This window comes from Colius striatus, chromosome 2 (assembly GCF_028858725.1).
Source record: "Colius striatus isolate bColStr4 chromosome 2, bColStr4.1.hap1, whole genome shotgun sequence".
In the NCBI taxonomy this organism is placed as follows: domain Eukaryota; kingdom Metazoa; phylum Chordata; class Aves; order Coliiformes; family Coliidae; genus Colius; species Colius striatus.
In genome coordinates this window covers 85,886,523-85,903,754 of record NC_084760.1, presented here as the reverse complement: position 1 = coordinate 85,903,754, position 17,232 = coordinate 85,886,523, and the positions used below count along the sequence as shown (strand labels likewise).

At 41.0% G+C, this 17,232-nt stretch overlaps 1 protein-coding gene across 1 annotated transcript in view; it reads left to right on the top strand.

Moving 5' to 3' along the window:
- Positions 1–223: 223 nt before the first annotated feature.
- The window catches only part of EML4 (EMAP like 4), a 155,674-nt gene continuing 138,665 nt past the window's right edge, over positions 224–17,232 (top strand). Inside the window, exon 1 of the mRNA XM_061991344.1 lies at positions 224–489. Coding sequence (XP_061847328.1) covers positions 465–489 — 25 coding nt within the window. The 5' untranslated portion in view covers positions 224–464. The remainder of the gene's footprint in view (positions 490–17,232) is intronic.

Sequence of the window (17,232 nt, the reverse complement as noted above, 5' to 3'; positions counted from 1 at the left end):
AGCTCTGCTTGCGGCGGGGTGCGGGAGCTGCAACCACATGCGGCTCGAGGCTGCCTGCCGGTGGGGGCCGGAGCCCGGGCCCGGGGCCGGACCGCCCGCAGGGGAAGCGCCGGCTGCCAGGGCGGGCGGAGTCGGAAGCACGACAGCACGGGGCGCTGGGGCGGCGCTGGCGGCGGCGGGAGGAGCTCGGCACTAGTTGCCGTGCTGGGCTCAGGGCGCAGGGACGGAGCCGGGTAGCGCAGCCACCGGCCCCGCAGCAGCAGCAGAAGGAGGAGGAGGAGCCGCTGGAGCCGCCTCCCGCCGCTGAGCGCTGGGAGCCGCCGGAGCCGCTGCCCCGGGCGGCTCATGAGCGCCGGGCTGCGGCGCCGCCGCTGCCTGCCGCCGCTCCGCGGGTGAATGAACCTGTCCCGGCCAGCGACGGCGGCTTCGCCTCGGGCTGCGGCACCAGCCTCCCTACACACAAAATGGACGGTTTCGCCGGGAGTCTGGGTGAGCGGCGGCGGGAAGCATGAGAGGGAGAGGGCGGGCCGGGCCGGGACGAGAGTGCCGGCAGCTGCTTGCCAGCCCGCCCGCCCGCCCTGCCGCGGGGTTGCGGGGCCGGGGGCGCGCACCTGCGGCCGGTGGCGGGGCTGAGCGGGCGGCGGGGTCCGGCCCGGCGGGCAGGGGTTGTCCGGAGCGACGGCCCCGGGGCCGGCGCGGGGCCGGTGCGTGCAAACACCACCCGTGCCGGAGCGGGAGGGGAGGAGATGCCAGCGCGAAATCTGGTCAGCTTCAAACCATCTGTTGCGAGAGCTCCGGCTGCACTTGCCTCCTTTGTTCTTCGCTTGTCGTGGGCTTGCGCTTCCTCAGAGTTAGTTTCTGGGGTTTGGGCTGTTGCAGTTTTTGTTGTTGTCGTATGGGGTGTTTTTGTTTATGTGCTTTTAAACAATATTATTATTTTATTTTTTGTCCCTCCCTTTTGCTCCGGGCGTGGGAGGGATCGCGGCCGGGCGGGTGCAGCGGGCCTGGGTGTCGCGGCCAGAGCCCCGGGAGCGCCTCTGCGTTGGGGCGCCCCGCAGCCCCAGGCAGCTGCGGAGCAGCTCTCCCCGCGGCCCGGCCCCGCTCTGCTCCGCGGCGCTTGCTCGCACCCTCCCTCCGTCACTCGCACGCCTGGGAAGTTGGGAGCAGCGACGGTGTCCGCGGAAATGTCAGAGGCGGCGGGGGGGAAAGTCGGCGCCGTCCCGGTGACCGCGCATCCGTCCGTGCGCCCGAGTAGTGCTCCTGGGTGGCAGGGTCCTCCGCTTGGAACTGTGGTGCGGTCAAAAATGTTCACTACTTGTTTATCCAGATCGTCTCAGAAAACTGACAGGTTGCGTTCGTCTTCAGTTTTGTTAAGGCTGCGGCAAATTGTCTTCAGTTCCTTTAAGGAAAAAAAGACTCCACTAGCCCACTTTTTGGTTGTTTCGAGTACAGATGGTATGTAGCGTGAAGTCCTGATTAAAAGCGTGAACTGGAAATGTATCCAATTGTAAGAATTACGAAGCATGTACGTTCCTCTGTACATTTCTGCAAATCGTAAGAGTGCCCCGTAAGAGTGATCTGACTGTTCACCTTGCGCTGCTGTTACGTGTAGTGCCTGTCTGCTTCTCTCTTCATACTCTACCCTTCCTGTTGAATTTCACGACTGCCACATCTGTTGCAGGCATTTCGTGATCAAACTCACTCTTTCTTCTGTTAGATAAGTAAGTCTGTGCCTCCAAAAACTAGATTTTAGCAGCACTCCTGTGAAATCTGTAATAATAGTGAATAGTTCTCAATTTGCTGGAAAAATTGACTCATTTAAATACTTCTGAGTGTGATCCTAACCTTTCAGGTTTTTGAAATGTCAACTCCAGCATTTTGGGCACCTGGCCAAACCAAACTGGTGCACCATAATTAACAGTACGCTTTGGTAGTTTGGCTCTTTGCCTGATACACTCTTCTTGCTCAAGAAACTTCCATGGTCATTTTATATCCCACGATCACAAAGGGACACATGGAGGAATTGCATGGGTGCTGTTCCAGGTTTTCAGAGGGAAGATTGTGCCTCTGGGTAACATATGCGAATATGCCGCGGTTAATATTTATGAACCTCTTTACCCAGCAGTGAAATTGATCACCATATCAAAGGGCACTGATGTTGCTTTAAACTTATGGAGTATTGGCCCCTCAGAGGTGGGTATTCAGAAATAACTGTTTTCTATTGGAAGTGGAGAAAAACCAATTATTTTGAAATAGTGCATAATTTTCCTTCGTGGAGATTGCTCGTGGCACAGGCTGGTTGGGTGGCCCAGTGCTGGAGTGGAGATGGACTCTTCAGAGCATCCCGCTGGCCTTATTAAGGGAGGCTCCATCTGGACCTCTAATTTGTTTCACTGTTTGGTCGGAAAGGCACTGTGATTTCATTAGAATTTAATGAGGATTAAGCTCAGCTCAACCTTTTAAACTGCATATCATGATATTCACTGTTAGTTGGCCTTTGATTTTACTATTATGGTGAGCACTGGTGCACAGTGGTTTTCTGGACTTTAGCTTTGAAGTATGAATCTTCATGTGACTTTCTTATTTTCAAGTTTGAGTCATGCAGCTTAGCCCTGTTCTGTATTCACAGTCACTCATTGGCTCTTCTAGCTGCTAACAAGCAGGTAGTGTTCACAAAGATGTGTGAAATGTTCTGAGACTTTTTTTTTTTAACATCTGTAATTAAAACTAATGGCTTTAGTTTTATTACCTGTCTGCTAAATGTCTTTTAGGAAGGCTGTAAATTAATGTCATTTAGAATGAAATGTAAAAAATAATTAAAATTGTTGTTGGCAAAACTGTGCTATCTGTGTATGTGCGTGTTCAACCAGTCAAGCAAGCTTATTAGAGAGCAAGTTGTCCTTTTAATGTCTCCTGTCATTATCTGCAAGGCAAAATGTTATTACAGATTGTGCCCTCTAGCACAGGCAAAAATACCTTCTGACATGTCTCTTAAAGTTGAAAATACTTTACACAGCTGTTTTCTTTTGGCTTCAACATTGAAATTTTTATGAGAATAAATAGATGAAAGAAAGCGTTTTACATATAATTTATAAAACTGTTTTGGTTATTGGTTTAGTAAATGCTTATGTGGCACTCCACTTAAGAGTATGCAATTACTGTGTACAGTAAAAAACCACTATGTATCATGAGTTAACTTGTATATCTGAAATACATATTTATATACTCTTTTGATAAAACACTGAGTTATTTCACATTTTGTGGGTCTTCAGAACCTTTTAAGTCTCCCCAGTAGCCAAGTCGTTAACTGAATCTCATTTATTATCTCAAGTAGGAAAGTCATACCTTGTATTTGAGCATCTCCAACACAGTGATTGTCAGAGCACTCAATGGATTTGGGCCATCTTGGAGTGAAAGAATGTACTTCTGAATGGGAGCAAGAAGACTGCAAACTTGGACTGAGACAGAAGCACAGCATGGGTGTCTGGCTCTGGCTCTGCCAAGTTCTCTTGCATCTTACGATCCTTATCAAAACAACCTGAAGATGGCATCTTCAGGGAAAGCAAAGCACTGTTAATTCCACCTGCAGAATCATGCAATAAAGTTCCACCAAAAAAAACCCCAAAGCAACCTTCAAAAAGAAGAGGAAACAAACAAGACAGACAATGTGGGAAAGCCAAGTCTATTGGGAGGAGTTGTCCTGCTTTAGCCCTCTCTGCTCTGCTCTTTGTGCTGCACTACTGCCCTGTATCTATTCCACCCTCACGTTGGTGCTTGTAAGCCCATGATGAACTTATTTGGAGGTGCCTGTCAAAGGGCTACTGAGCTGTAGAAGACTGACAGTTTTGCCAACAATAATTTATATTGTTACATACCATCATGGGTTATATTCATTTATAGCCTTCCTCACCTCAGCCATTTTGGTGGGTTTCTGTCTAAATTGGCTTGTTAGAGGGTAGGAAAAGTGGTGGGAGGGAAGCTGAGGGTAGGTAGGACGTGGTGGTACTGTGTATAGTTGTCCTCTGTTAGGTTGGCTGTGCTGCATTGTGAACCTGTCTTTCTTGGGCCTAAAATACTACTTTCTTGTGCAGCTAATGTCTGCCTTCAACTGAAGGGTGTCTCAGGGTGCTGTCGTAGTAAAGCATTTGTAATTCTGTCACTTCTCTGTGGCACTTCTTGAGCTGTTCATTTATCATACTTTCTGTAAGGTTAATTGGCTATAATGTGAAATCTACTAGATTTAGGGTTATGAAGAGTAATCTGTAGCCAGCTGCCTGGGGCTGGTGAGAAGTGCTCTTTGGTGGACAGTTTTCCATTGTTTTTAGCGGTGGCATTGTTGTCCTTTCTGAGAAGTCTCCTGCTAATTGAGCTCTGTAACAATAACTGTAAACAAAGATATGGAAGCATTCATCAGATTATATTAAAAAATTACTACAGCCCTTTCCAAGTTTGTCACCAGCACATGGTAATGACATGGTACAAACCATTTCAGTAGGAGGACTCTCTCCTTCAGTGAGGTCTGTGGCACAACAGTACCTCAATAATAAGTGAAGAAGTCTCAGCTTCTGAAGTCTACCCATGGTTTTTATGCAGGATGCCCTGAAGCTTAGAAGTCATCTTCACTGAAAAATTCTCAGTGACTGAAAATATTTTCACAGAGAAATTAAGTCAGTCTTCTCTTGAAATCTCAGGCAAACAGAATTATTTAGGATATTTTTTTAAAGAGTAGTTGAGCTTCTGCATTTTTTTCAGAGAAACAGAAGGCAAAGTAAAGCTGTAGTGACTAAGTGGACATCAATGTTTTGTTCTGCTGTTACTGGAGGGAGAACTGCAGAAATAAGAATAAAAATCTGTTTTTTCATTTTATCTAGGATCTACATATTGTTCTGTCACTGTATATGCACTGCTACCAACTGCACTGTATGTACTATTTACTGGAGAGGTGACATATAGGTCACTTCCTATTTTTTCTTCCCCATCTCTTTTACTGGATATTGTGTAAAAGTTGTTGGAGAACATTTCTGTTTCATATGTAGGCCAAGTCTGTGTCGGGTAGCTACTGAGGCAGTTATGACTATTACATTGGTAGAGCCAACAATGTCTTTTGAACTTGTGGCTTTGCTAGAATCCATCGTTGTGTTCTCTAAAGCTCCAATTGATGTGCAGGCAGGTATGCTGGAGGAGTCAGGAGAGCTCAAGCAGAGAGGATCTTGTGGCCGCCACTGCTCTGAGCCTGTGAAGTGTGTGTGCATCATGATTCATCTCTGCCAGTGTTCAGTACTGACAAAAATGAATGTGTGGAATGACTAGCTACAGCAAGTTGGGGTATTTGTCATTTATTTGGGCTAGAATCTGAAGTTTTCTGGTTGCCCGTCTAGACTGAAAAAGTGGCTGTGGTCCTGCAGTGCATTTGCTAACTGCAACAGCGAATTCAGCTTGATTGATGGGGCTCTGTTCATGGGGTTGCTGTGTGCTATTGTCAGTGTGCTAGTTTTCTTAAAAACAAAAACTTTGGCAGTATGTCAGTCTGTCCCGCCTGAGAAGTATGGCCTCGGTTGGTGCCAGGGGTGACTAAACTATAGCAGCAAGGAGGTCAGTTGTTTGCTTTAGAAATTCAGTGGTGGTCCACCTTTTACTGAGAGGGTCTTTAGTTAATGGGCAGCCATGAGGAACCCTTTGCTCTGTAGCCAGCTGAGAAGCAAAAGTTTGTGTGTTTAAAAAACAGTAATTGGCAATATTTGGCTTGATTGTGAGTAACACTGTCACTTTTAACAATAGAAAAAGAAACAGAATCCCAAACACAGAAGTCTCTAATAGAAAGACTCTCTTCCCTCTCCTTTAGAAAAGCTGTTAATGCCTGGGATGCTGAGAGGGATTTTTTATCTCACAATGTTTTTTTCATACTCTCTTAACTGAAGAGTTTTGGTATCTGACAGGTTTTCCTCTTGCCTGAAGAATCTGCTCTGAAAGAATTTTTTTTCCTGTGTTTTATATCATGAAGTATGGGGAAAAAATTGGTCGAGAGCAGTTCTGTTCTACGTCCTCTGAAGTATCAATTGGGTTTGTAAGCAGCATTATGTTGCTAATTGCATTATGTTGCTAATTGTGCTGTTAGTAGTGTACTAGATCTATATGTTACTCCTGGCTCTTCAGAGCAGTTGCTTCCCGTCTTGGCTTGGTTTCTAACAATTATCGAGGTTTACTTTTCTGTCTTTAGGTCCTTGCTAAATCTAATCCTTAATGAATGCAGTTTTAAGGCCAGGAATGTTGTTCCCATTACCCATACGTAATGTAATAGGAAGGGTATTAGAGTGTAATTAATTTTATAACATGTGGCATGTATGGTGACAGTGCAAGTCTCTGCTCTTGCAGTTGTTGAGCCTTTCTAGTAGGGACATTCTTCTGTTCAAGAGATGACAATCACCTGATAAACAACTTTTTATAAGCTTCACTAACTTCCTTTTCAAGAAACCTTTCTGCAAGTATTTATGAGCTCAGGTGAAGCCACTGTTCCCCTTGTTTTTTCTTCTCTTGCAAGCAAGAGAGCACATGCACCAACATTTTAAAGAGGATTATTTGCCATTTTTCTTTCATGTACTTGTTTAAATGGATGCAGAAGTTTTGTTTTCTAGGCTTTTATTTCTTTGGCTGCTGAAGGATGGATACCTGGAAATACCACGTGGTGACGTGCAAGCTTTTCTGAGAGCTTTGAGTCATCTTTAGGAAGTACACATATGTGCACTCAGATATAAAAAGTCTCTGAAGTTTCCAGTCTGAGCTGATAATTCAGTCAGTGGAAGTAAATGGGTGGTGCTGCTGGAGGGGTGGGATGTGAAGAGAGACACCAGAGTCATTAAAGGCCTGATTTTATTGCTAAATCTTGGAACATAAAAAATGTTTTTGTCTTCTGGTTTTGCCTGTTTTTTTTTTTTTTCTTCCTTCCCTCTCTTTCCTGATTTTCTTTTCTTCCTCCTTCCTGCTCCCCTTTAATGCCTACATTTATTTATTTCCCTTTTTACTCCAAGTTCTAAGTGTTCATGCTATGTGCTACAGTATTCTTCCTAAGCTTTCTGTCTTGTCTGTTATGACTTCTTACTGGGTTGGATGTACTAGTTTGTTTGTTGGGTTTTTTTAATTAGTTTTTTGATTGTTTTGCCTCTCAGTGGTTGCCTCTTCTGCTCATCCTCAATAGTTTCAGTCTAACTTGTTTACTAAATATAGCTGTGACTTGATGTCCTTTAACTATTGGTTTCCTGACTGCTTTCCTGGCTTTTTAATGTCTGTAGTACTCTGGTTTGCATGCTAAGGCTGTTCATTGGGAAGGACACTGATGAACCCGGTTTCTTTCTTTGGTTGGTGGTATACATTGCCTTTCTTCCCCATCTAATGATGTGGACTGCATGCTCTTGAAGCTTTTAGGCAAGATACTTCTGAGTGCACATCTATCTTAAGTAGGCTTACTTTTGATATTTAAATACATGTTCTTTTAGCTTTCTGGAGTTGCCTGTCTGTATGACTCTTAAGCATAATAAAAGTGCAGTGGAAGGGGCACAAGGCAAGCAATATAGCTATGCTCTATAAACAGTCAAAATGTATTTTGGATAGGTAGAACTACCTTGAATTTCAGATGTAAAAGAAAAACACTCACTGTTGTCTCTTGCTGATTCTTTCTTGTTTCACTGAAACTCATGTAGTAGCTGTGAATACAGTGCTCCAGCCTCAAGTTGGTTCTCACTTCTCCTGACAGTTTACTTTAAAAAAAAAAAAAACCAGAGAGGGAGGCTAAAACCAAACTTTTATGTTTGAATGTATTTTGGATTTGTGTAAACAGTTTTAATGCATGAAGCTAAATTGGCAGACTCTCATAATCCTCTGGGAAAATGGGGAGTTTGAAACCCAATGGATAAATGAAAGTCACAAATACTTTTAAGCCCCAGATTTGGCTCCCTAAAAGGATGCTGTAAAGTAGTTAGGCCAAGAAATGTGGTTTAGTTAAAGTAAATTAAAATGCATTTTCATGAGAACTTCATAATTTTAAAGACAAAAGAGTTGCATTTCTTTATTCTGAGTTGAGAACACAAAAGCAAGAAAATGCCTATTAACATGAGAATTTTATATTTGCTGTCCAAGCACAAGAGGTAATGATTTCACCACTTTTTATCAGTTTTAATTAAGTTATGACATAAAAGTAATAGAATTTGTTTAAAATGCTGAATTTCAGTTGTGGCTGAGGTAAACAAACCCACATAGGCATAACTAAATGAACAATCTCAAATAGACATAAAATGAATGGTGGAACTAATAGTTTGATTATACTGTATGTTATAGTTTTCCCTCTCTTTTGGGGTGAACGAAAAATGTTACTTTTACATCAGGATTCTGATGAATTTTGTGCACGTTGCTGTACAAAACACAGCAGTGAGGTGGGCAGCTGTTTGTTTCCTTCCCCCTCATTCACAGTCACAAGCAGACCATGCCGTTTTCGAAAGAGATTTCCTGTTGTTTGTGTTATATGGATCTTCAGTTAATTGGACTCTGAATTTCATTGGCAAACTGTGTTTAAAAATGGCAGAATGAAGCCCAGTCTTGCAGGTTCAGTTTTTGAGGATGGGCATCACTTCCCAAAACTAACCAATTTTTACAGATTTTTATTACACATCTTGCAGTACCTCTGGCTTTTATAACTGCTGGACAAACTTCACAGTGTCTTTGAATTATAGACATAATCCTTTAGGTAGGACATGGCTGACCAAATTCCTTTCCAGGAGCAGCAGGTATTGGAAAGCTGACCATCTGGAATGGAAGAAGTGTTGCTGTGAGATTTTCTCACATCTGTGGTTTGATGTAGCTTTGATGAAATCATGCTTTGAGTCAGAGCAGCTCTGAGTTGACTGCTACACACGTGCATCTCAGCTTCCTTGGGAGCAAAGTACACTTCAGATGTGTTAATATGCATTTACAACTGTTACAGTTTTGGGGCTTTTTGGATGCAATTTGATCAAATGGAATTTCAGCAGAGCATTCCTAAAAATGTTTTGCTTGGTTTTTCCAAGGAGAGGTGGGGAAATGAGGAACTCTCATCAGTGGAACCGTAAATTAAACTCTTTTGGTTGCAAGATTCAGAGACATGGCAATGATCACATCTGCATAGTGTCACTTAGCTTTTTTCAAACAAGAACTCTAACAAGGAGAAAATTACAACTTTGTTTAACTATGAAATTGTGTTGCACTGCTATCACCTCCTCTCCCAACATGTACTGTGCAGATGCCACCAGAGACGTCGAGCAGGAAGTCAGTGGTTTGAGGGGCTGTAAATCTTGCTTTCTGAATTCTAAACATGTTTGTTAAAGTCATGAGGCAAGGAGGACAGCAACAACAAGCAATCCAAACTCTTTGCCTTTTGTTTCCTTTTTTCATAGGACAAGCATGAAAGAGCTCCCTGTTGCTTATTGGTGTGTTTGGGAGAGCTGTAATAAGCAATGCTTTGAGGTGATTTTAGACTTGCGTGCATTGGGATGGGTGATAGGGAAGATTTCTCCATGTCTGTTTTCTAAACACTTAACATGTGGAATGGCGTTTTCCCATGAAAATGGTATGACATATATAAGAAAAATGGCAGTACTGTTCTCCAGATTTGGATTTTTTTCCTGTATTTTCTGGAATCTGTGACCATCATGTTTTCTGAAAGGTGCTCAGAAGGGTGAAGGGTTGATTAGCAAAGAAAAGGCTATGACCATATTGACAATCTGCTTGTTCTTCTCTTGCCACAATTCTTGGACTGAATCCTTATTAGAGGACTGAATGTATAATTACTATGTGTATGTAAGTTGCTTTTAGAGCACATATGGTGAAATGTTTAGGAGCTTGATTTCTTTGAGTTTATTTTTTACACTAAAGAAACAGGGTAGTTAGGCCATTTATTTAACCAGTGTTGACTTGGTGGTATACATAGTGTAAGCATGTTTTGTTTGTTTTGTTTGTGGATTTGTTTGTTTTGTTTGTGGATTTGTTTGTTTTGTTTGTGGATTTGTTTGTTTTGTTTGTGGATTTGTTTGTTGTTTTGGGATTTTGCCTTTTTCCGTTTTTTGGGGATTTTTTGGGTATTTGTGGTTTTTTTTGGAATTTTTCCATTTTGGGATTTTTTTGGGTTTTTTTGAGATTTTTGTGGGTTTTTTGGATTTTTTTTGGGTTATTTTTGATATTTTTTTTTTTGTGATTTTTGGGGGTTTTTTGTTTGGATTTTTTTAGAGTTTTTTTTTTTTTTAATTAGCTGTTAGGGAAGATGTATGTATTAACATTGGGAAACTGAAGTGGGAAAGATACTGATGCAGGTCAGGAGAGATAAATACTCAGGGTAATCTGCATCAGTTAATCTCTAGAAATGTTAAGTACACAGTATGGCACAGGAGGGAGCCCTCCTGTCTTGGTCTTTTGAGCATGACAATTTAATACATTTAGATTTAGAATTGACAAGAATACCACCTGTAAGAAGGATAGTTTTAGTTACATTGTTTCATGCCCTTCTGGGCTTGTTGACCAAACAGTTTTGTCACTGTGGGTCTTGCAGTTATTTGGAGGGCGTTTGGCACAATTTTTTCTGAAGATGACATATGGTTTTAAGTAGATAAATAGGATTCCATGCTTTGGTGCATCAGTAAACATTCTCCTACAAGTTCTGTTAAAAAAATATTTCCAACCTAAATGCTAATGCTACGTATTTGGCTTTTTTTGTTTCTTTTTGTGTGCCAGGCCAGCAATGCTTTGTATGATATCGATGTACTAGTTTCCGCTTACCTGATTTCATGAGCCCTTTTGCAGTGAAACTGCTGACTGTTTCCTCAAGTGAGAGAACTCAGAGCTCTCATTCAAATGGCACTTGCAAACCTTTAAGAAGCAGAAGGCTGAGAAGGCTGGTAGGAAAAATTAAATGTACGTACAGGGTCTGTCACAATTTACACAGAAGCGGGAGCGAGCAGCTTCCCCCTGCCCAGACATCACTCAGCATTTTTCCTATTGCTTTTACACCTTGGACCTTTGGTGCCCCTGTTTTCAATCCATTTCCTCTCATTTGTTCATTCAATCTTCCTGTTTTAAGTGGTACTGAAAGCATGGGCCACCAAAGAGTTAAGTGTGTGTAGTTTAACTCAGATATTTATGGGTAGTAAACTAAACATTTGAAATTCTGGCTGTGTTCAAGTCAATAATAAAAAGAAAAAACAAAGTCATACCAGTGTTGACTGAGTGGAGATTTTACCTTTTGTTTCCCTCTTCTGACAGGACCTGTTCCTGTCCTTGTCTTGCTCCAGTTTTCTGACTGGCTTTTTTCCTCTCCATGCAGGGAGTCCCTGTTGGTCCCTGCACTGACAGAGCTGAACACAGCTCACTTCCCCAAATTTGGGTTAAAGTCTGGGGAAAAGTAAAGAGGGGAGGTGATATCTGTGCAAGTGAGATTTGAACTCCAGGTGAGACTTGAATTATTTGATCATCCAGTGTGTTTAAATACAATGGTTTGAAACGTTCAGAAATATGAAAATGAGTGCTACTGTATGTGTGCTTTCTGGATGTTGGTTCAGTTATTGCCCAATACATATGTGTAGGGGTTCTTGCTAACATGCTTTTAATTATCTATATTTACATAATTATTATTTGCAGTAGAATTTTCAATTTCCTGTTCCTATAGCTATAGTAGCTTTACCAGCAAAAGAGCGCTCTGCTGTTTTTGTGAATTAATGGCAACATTTGCTGTTTGCTTTTTATAGATCACAAAGGGCCGTTTTTTCAAAGCTAAAGATAAAATGACAAAGGGAACTGCAAGAAAGAAAAAGGGAACTGACAAGAAGGCATGCATAGAGTGTTGGCAACTTATAGCATGTATCATATTTCTCGGTACGTGCAGATTTGTATTTGATATGATCTCTTACATCTGCCTTTCAGGTTTTAGTTGAAGTTAATTTAAACAGATAAAATTTTAATAGCTCTTATATTTGTGTCCAGAACTAATTGGGAAGTTTCCAGACCCTGTTGTGTATTTATCACCTCCTCCCACCCTGATTTTATTTAAAGAAACTGAAGCCTGGCCTCTTTTAGTTCATAACAGAACATTTCAAAGAAAGCTGCTGCAGTTTGTTCTGGACCTGGAAATACTTTACATTTTCAGCAGCATCTACAACAGGTCTTTTTGACTTCTACAAGAACTGCATAAAATCATGACATAACACCTCTAATCTCATTGAAGTATATATGGATGCTTCAGTTGATACATTTCATTTATATTACATAGCGCTATTTTCAGGTACTTCTTGTATGATTAATATGGTTTTTAGTCCATTTTCAGTATTATTTGGTCTTGATCTTAAGCATTGCATTATGTATTTTGGTTTTGCAAAACTGTGGGTTAACTTTGAAGTAGCTTTTTTCCTCTTTGCCGTATTGCTATTTCCAGGTCTTTTGCATACAACATATGGATTACAACTCAAATACCTTCAAAGTTAAACTAATTGGCAGGTAAAAGGAGTTAGAAATCTTTACTACAAAGAAATGCCTAAGATGAACAAGAAGCTGCGTTTTGGCAAAGACCTCTTTTGTACTATTGTATGTGTGGGTTTGTTTTTTTTTTTTTTAGAAGAAAAATGGGTAGGATTGATGTCATCTATGAGTTGCCTGTTCACCCTTAACTCTTTTTCATCAGCTTAATCACCTTGGCATATTACAGACCTTGAGTTGCACCTTGAGTTGCAGTACTGGCTGAACAGCCTTGGATACTGGCTTCTGCTTTGGATCTGCATCACTCTGTTCTGGAATAAGGTTGTAGAAATAATAATTTTGTAGGGATTTTCACCATCAGCTTTAATGTGTATGTGTTTTTGTCCCTCTTCTGTGCAGTGCGTGGTACACGTTGTATCCAACGTTTTCCTGTAAACTCCCTTAGTGGCTCGTTGTTGGCCTTGAGCTGTGGGCACTGTCATGCTGGGAAGCAGAGACAGGTCTCCACTGGGGTTTGGGGTAACCTGCCTGGGATAAAACCCTTGAGTTGGTATTCACATCATCCCTGTGACTGTTTGCTGTTTCCACTGCACATGTGGTCCTAAATCTGGGAAAGCTGGAGATGGGTTATGTGACAGCAGACACTTCTATGTGCTTGTACAAAATAGAAGTAATGTTAATTGTCAGATATAAAATGCAGTTTTGGCTTGCTATGAACAAATAGTGCTGTAGTAGGGAAGGAAAAGGCAGACATCCTTCCCTGGAAGAAAGGCCTCTAATCAGAGAGAGTGGGACCCACCCTCAGCTACTCTCTGGGATGTGTCACTGGGATGCTGACAAGCTGCAGCTGGCTGGAGTGGTGTTCTCCAGAGTAACTCCTATTTCTTCCTGTTGCGTTAGGCTGCCATAACATATGCTGCTCACTATAAATACCTAGTCTGTCCAACACTACATAATTCTGTAGAACTCCTTTCCCCTGGCCTAGTATCTGTACAGATGTTTAATTGTAGGGTGGTTTTTTTGCCTTGTTTTTTGTTTGCTTGTGTTGTTCTTTAGGTAATTTTATTCTCTTTTTTTCACTGGCTGCCACGCAACTACACGTTTTTGCTGAAAAATCTGTGAGGTGGGTCCTGAGCGTTTTTGCTGTTAGCTGCAAGTCTGCACTTCAGTCTTTCAAGAGAAGTCAGGCAAAAATTATTATCAGCCTTCCAGCATACTTGTTGGCAAAGAAAGGTGGTCCTGTGGTGCTATGGAGAATGACGGAAGTGATACACACTCTACATTTATTTTTATACGTTAAAAATGTAACATTGTGGAATGAGGAGGCCATCTCTGCTCTCTCTAACTGGTACATCATGGGTTCCTTAGCCCCAGCTGGTGACTGTACTACTGTTGATGCCCTGGCTTGGGATCCCCAGCAGTATGTCTCTGACCTCACGGTGGTGACAGAATAAAGTCATCTTCAAGTCCAGGGATCACTGTGGCATATAGACAGCAGGGATAGCACAACCCTGCACTGCAATTAATTCTGCTTGTCCAAATCTCATGGTGCACAGCATCCACCTCATGTTCTCCTCCTGTGCTCTTGGTTGTCGTGGGTTATTTTGTGTCATGTCACTCATTTTCTAACCTATGCTCTCCTTGAATGTTGATATTGAGTAGTTTCAGCAATATAGAAGTGTATTTCTGTGTCTAGGAAGCAGCTGTTAGAATAGATTTTAGCAATTGAACTTTTGTGCTATGTTAATAATTGGTACTCTCAAAATGGAAAATGGAATCATATTGATGCTCTGAGGCTTGATATGTTGCTGGGCTGCTTTCAGGAGCTTAGATTAGTATGGTGCTACTGCACTGGCTGTTCAGTCCAACAAGGGTTTCTTCAGTTCTCTTCTAAGAATCATCCTCCTTATGTAAAAAGGTGATTGCTATTATATGGCTTTGTCCTTTCTCCCCTTCTTTTAATTTTGCATAGGTGTTTATGTACTAAAAGCACCAGCAAGACTATTTTTTGTACTAGTATAAAACTGAAAGTAGGTAAAATTCTACTTGTTTTTAAGGACAGTTTATTCATAGTTAAGTGAATTAAGAATTTTTTTTTGTTGTTGAACTTTGTAAAATAGACTTCTAGAGTTCCTGAAGGCTCTTAGATTTGTGGAATTGTTTTGATGTTTGGATTTTTGGATTATTTTTCTTTTGTTTTTAGAATGGTTAATGCCTTTTAAGATAACTAACTGTGGAAGAATGACAACCTTTTTTGCAAAATAGACCTTTTAAAATATATGACATATAATCCTATTTTAAAAGCATTTAGATTGGATAAGAGGTTTTTATACTTTAAAGTAAGTTCCACTTCTTTGTTAATCATTATTATTTGATTATTTTGTTTGACATAGCTCAGTTTTCCAAAGACTTTTTATTGTAACAATTCCACATGTACAACAGGAAGTCTAGAAGGAAGTGCAGCATCAGATCACTGAAGATTCTGTGCTACTTTTACAGCTATTTTTTTATGTTTTGTGGTGTTAATAATCTCTACTGTGCAGGTTCTGTTTCTCGTGAATAGTGTATATTGTGTCTTGCTTTATCACTGAGAATATTTTTTGAACTCATGTCAACATAATTAGTAGGAAACTTACCTTTGGTTTTGTAGTTGAACAGACGGATGTACTTAAGTGCTTTCTAGTGCTGCTTCTTTCATTGATCTAGGAAGTGACCTATAATAATTATAATTATCAAGAGGTAGTGCAACTCTTCTGCTACATATTGTTATCTTCTTACTGCCATATGTGTTCTTTTACAGTAATTTTGCATTTTTCTTTTTCTCCCTTTTGCATAAGTCTTAGAGAGGAGCTGTGTATTGAGCAGTAACTCTTCTACACTTTTAGTGATGCTGGAGAACCCCCACTACCTTTCTGAGGAGTTTTGAGATGCTAAACCTCCTAAGCTTGGCTTTGCCTTCCATGAGGCCCCCAGGTGCAGGAGGCAGCACTGGATGTTGTGTCAGTACTTCCTTTGACTTTGGTGGATCCCTGTACTTAGTGACTGTATAGGAGGTTAGAATTTGTCATTTTTTATCTGAAGGGCGGAAGATGTGGGTCTTGGAAGTGAGTGGGCAGATATTGGTCTGAAACTTTGGATTGGAAACCGTAGAGATAACAACTGTGCCTCAGCCCTTTTGAAGAGCTGTTGAGTTGGAAGGAAAGAAATTAAAGAAGGTGCTGAGCTATTGGGCACTGGCTGGCACAACTAACCTGCGGCCCAGTCTTCCTCTGCAAAGACCTATTTATCTGTGTTGTGGAGCTACTGTCTGCCAGCATGTTGAAGTTGATTCACTTCCCACCTCATAGGTGAAAATACCTTCTTGAGCCGTGGCTGCAGGACTGATGCTACAAGGGGGCGAAAACCAACTTGGTGTGGTGGTAGAGTGGTTGAGGAGCCAACTGGATGCTGTTGAATATCCCTGTTTCTCTCTTCAAAACCTTGCGATTTTCTTCTTGCTTTGTTCCTTTTTTTTTTTTTCCTTCTTCCTTTCCTCCTTCTTGTCATGCCATCCTCAAAAAAGGTGCGTGAAAAGAGAGACCACGTGCTCCCATCTTGGGAATGGATTTTCCTTTCCAAAGCCTTCTGAAAAAGGTGGATGTGTGTCGCATTAGCGTATGTCATCATGTAGTCTCAATCCTATATAAATTAATGTAATACTTTTTTTTTTTTGTACCAAACTAACCCCAACCCTGAATGCAGCTAATCATATAATTATCACACTTGATTATCATTATTTGCCTAGCTGTCCTTGTTAAAGCAATTATGCATATGTTTCAGATGAGAAAATGTGTTTTAATTTCATTTTACTGTCGCTGTGCAGTAAAACAAAGCCAACCTAATTGAGTGTCTGAGCATGTATGCGTTTTATGGAAATAGCCTTGAATTAATGAATTAATAACTTTAACTTTGCATTTCATTTACAAGACCAGATTGCAAGCACGTACTCTAAAGCTAATATGCTGTGGAACAGCTAATCATAAGAAAGGCAACTAAGTATCAGATTACAGAATTTTTCTACATTAAAAATATGACCATATGTGCCTTTGACTAATTCCAGATGGAAGGCTGCTGGTTTATAATTTGTTGGCTTTAAGTTCCTCAGAATTCTTTATTTATTTTGTAAACAGGCCAACCCATAGGTATATTAGAAGTAGAAGAAAGTAGTGTATTTGGTTTGCTAAGTGTATAAATATAAACTTTTCACCCATTCATTCTCCCCTTCTACCCCCCAAGATTTTGTTTGTATAGCTGAGCTATCAGAGACATGTCAGGTTGAGATGATTTGTATAGACCTTTACATGTATGATCATTATGTAGTCCCCAAGTGATCACATTTTACAGCACGATATTTTTTAATACTTATTTTTAAGAAACACAGTCAAATGTTTATCAAGATCATTCCCAGAAACCTTTGAAATAAAGGGTAAATATCTGAGAAAGTTACGAACCTCTGAAAACAACATTACAAAGAAAATCTTGGCTCTGTCTACCAAAGCTAGTGCACCCTGCAACTACTTTTGAATGAAATGTACTCTGAGAGCTTGTAAGCTTTTTCTCTTTAATGATTCCCTTCTAAAAAGAAGAAGGAAAAAGGAATACTTTTGTTTATCAGGTAATTTTAAAGAGCTTTTTGTTATAAAAGGAGCCTTAGAAAGAGGCTTAAGCTTGGTTCGTGTTGTCAAAGGCAGCAGTTAAATATCCAGTCTC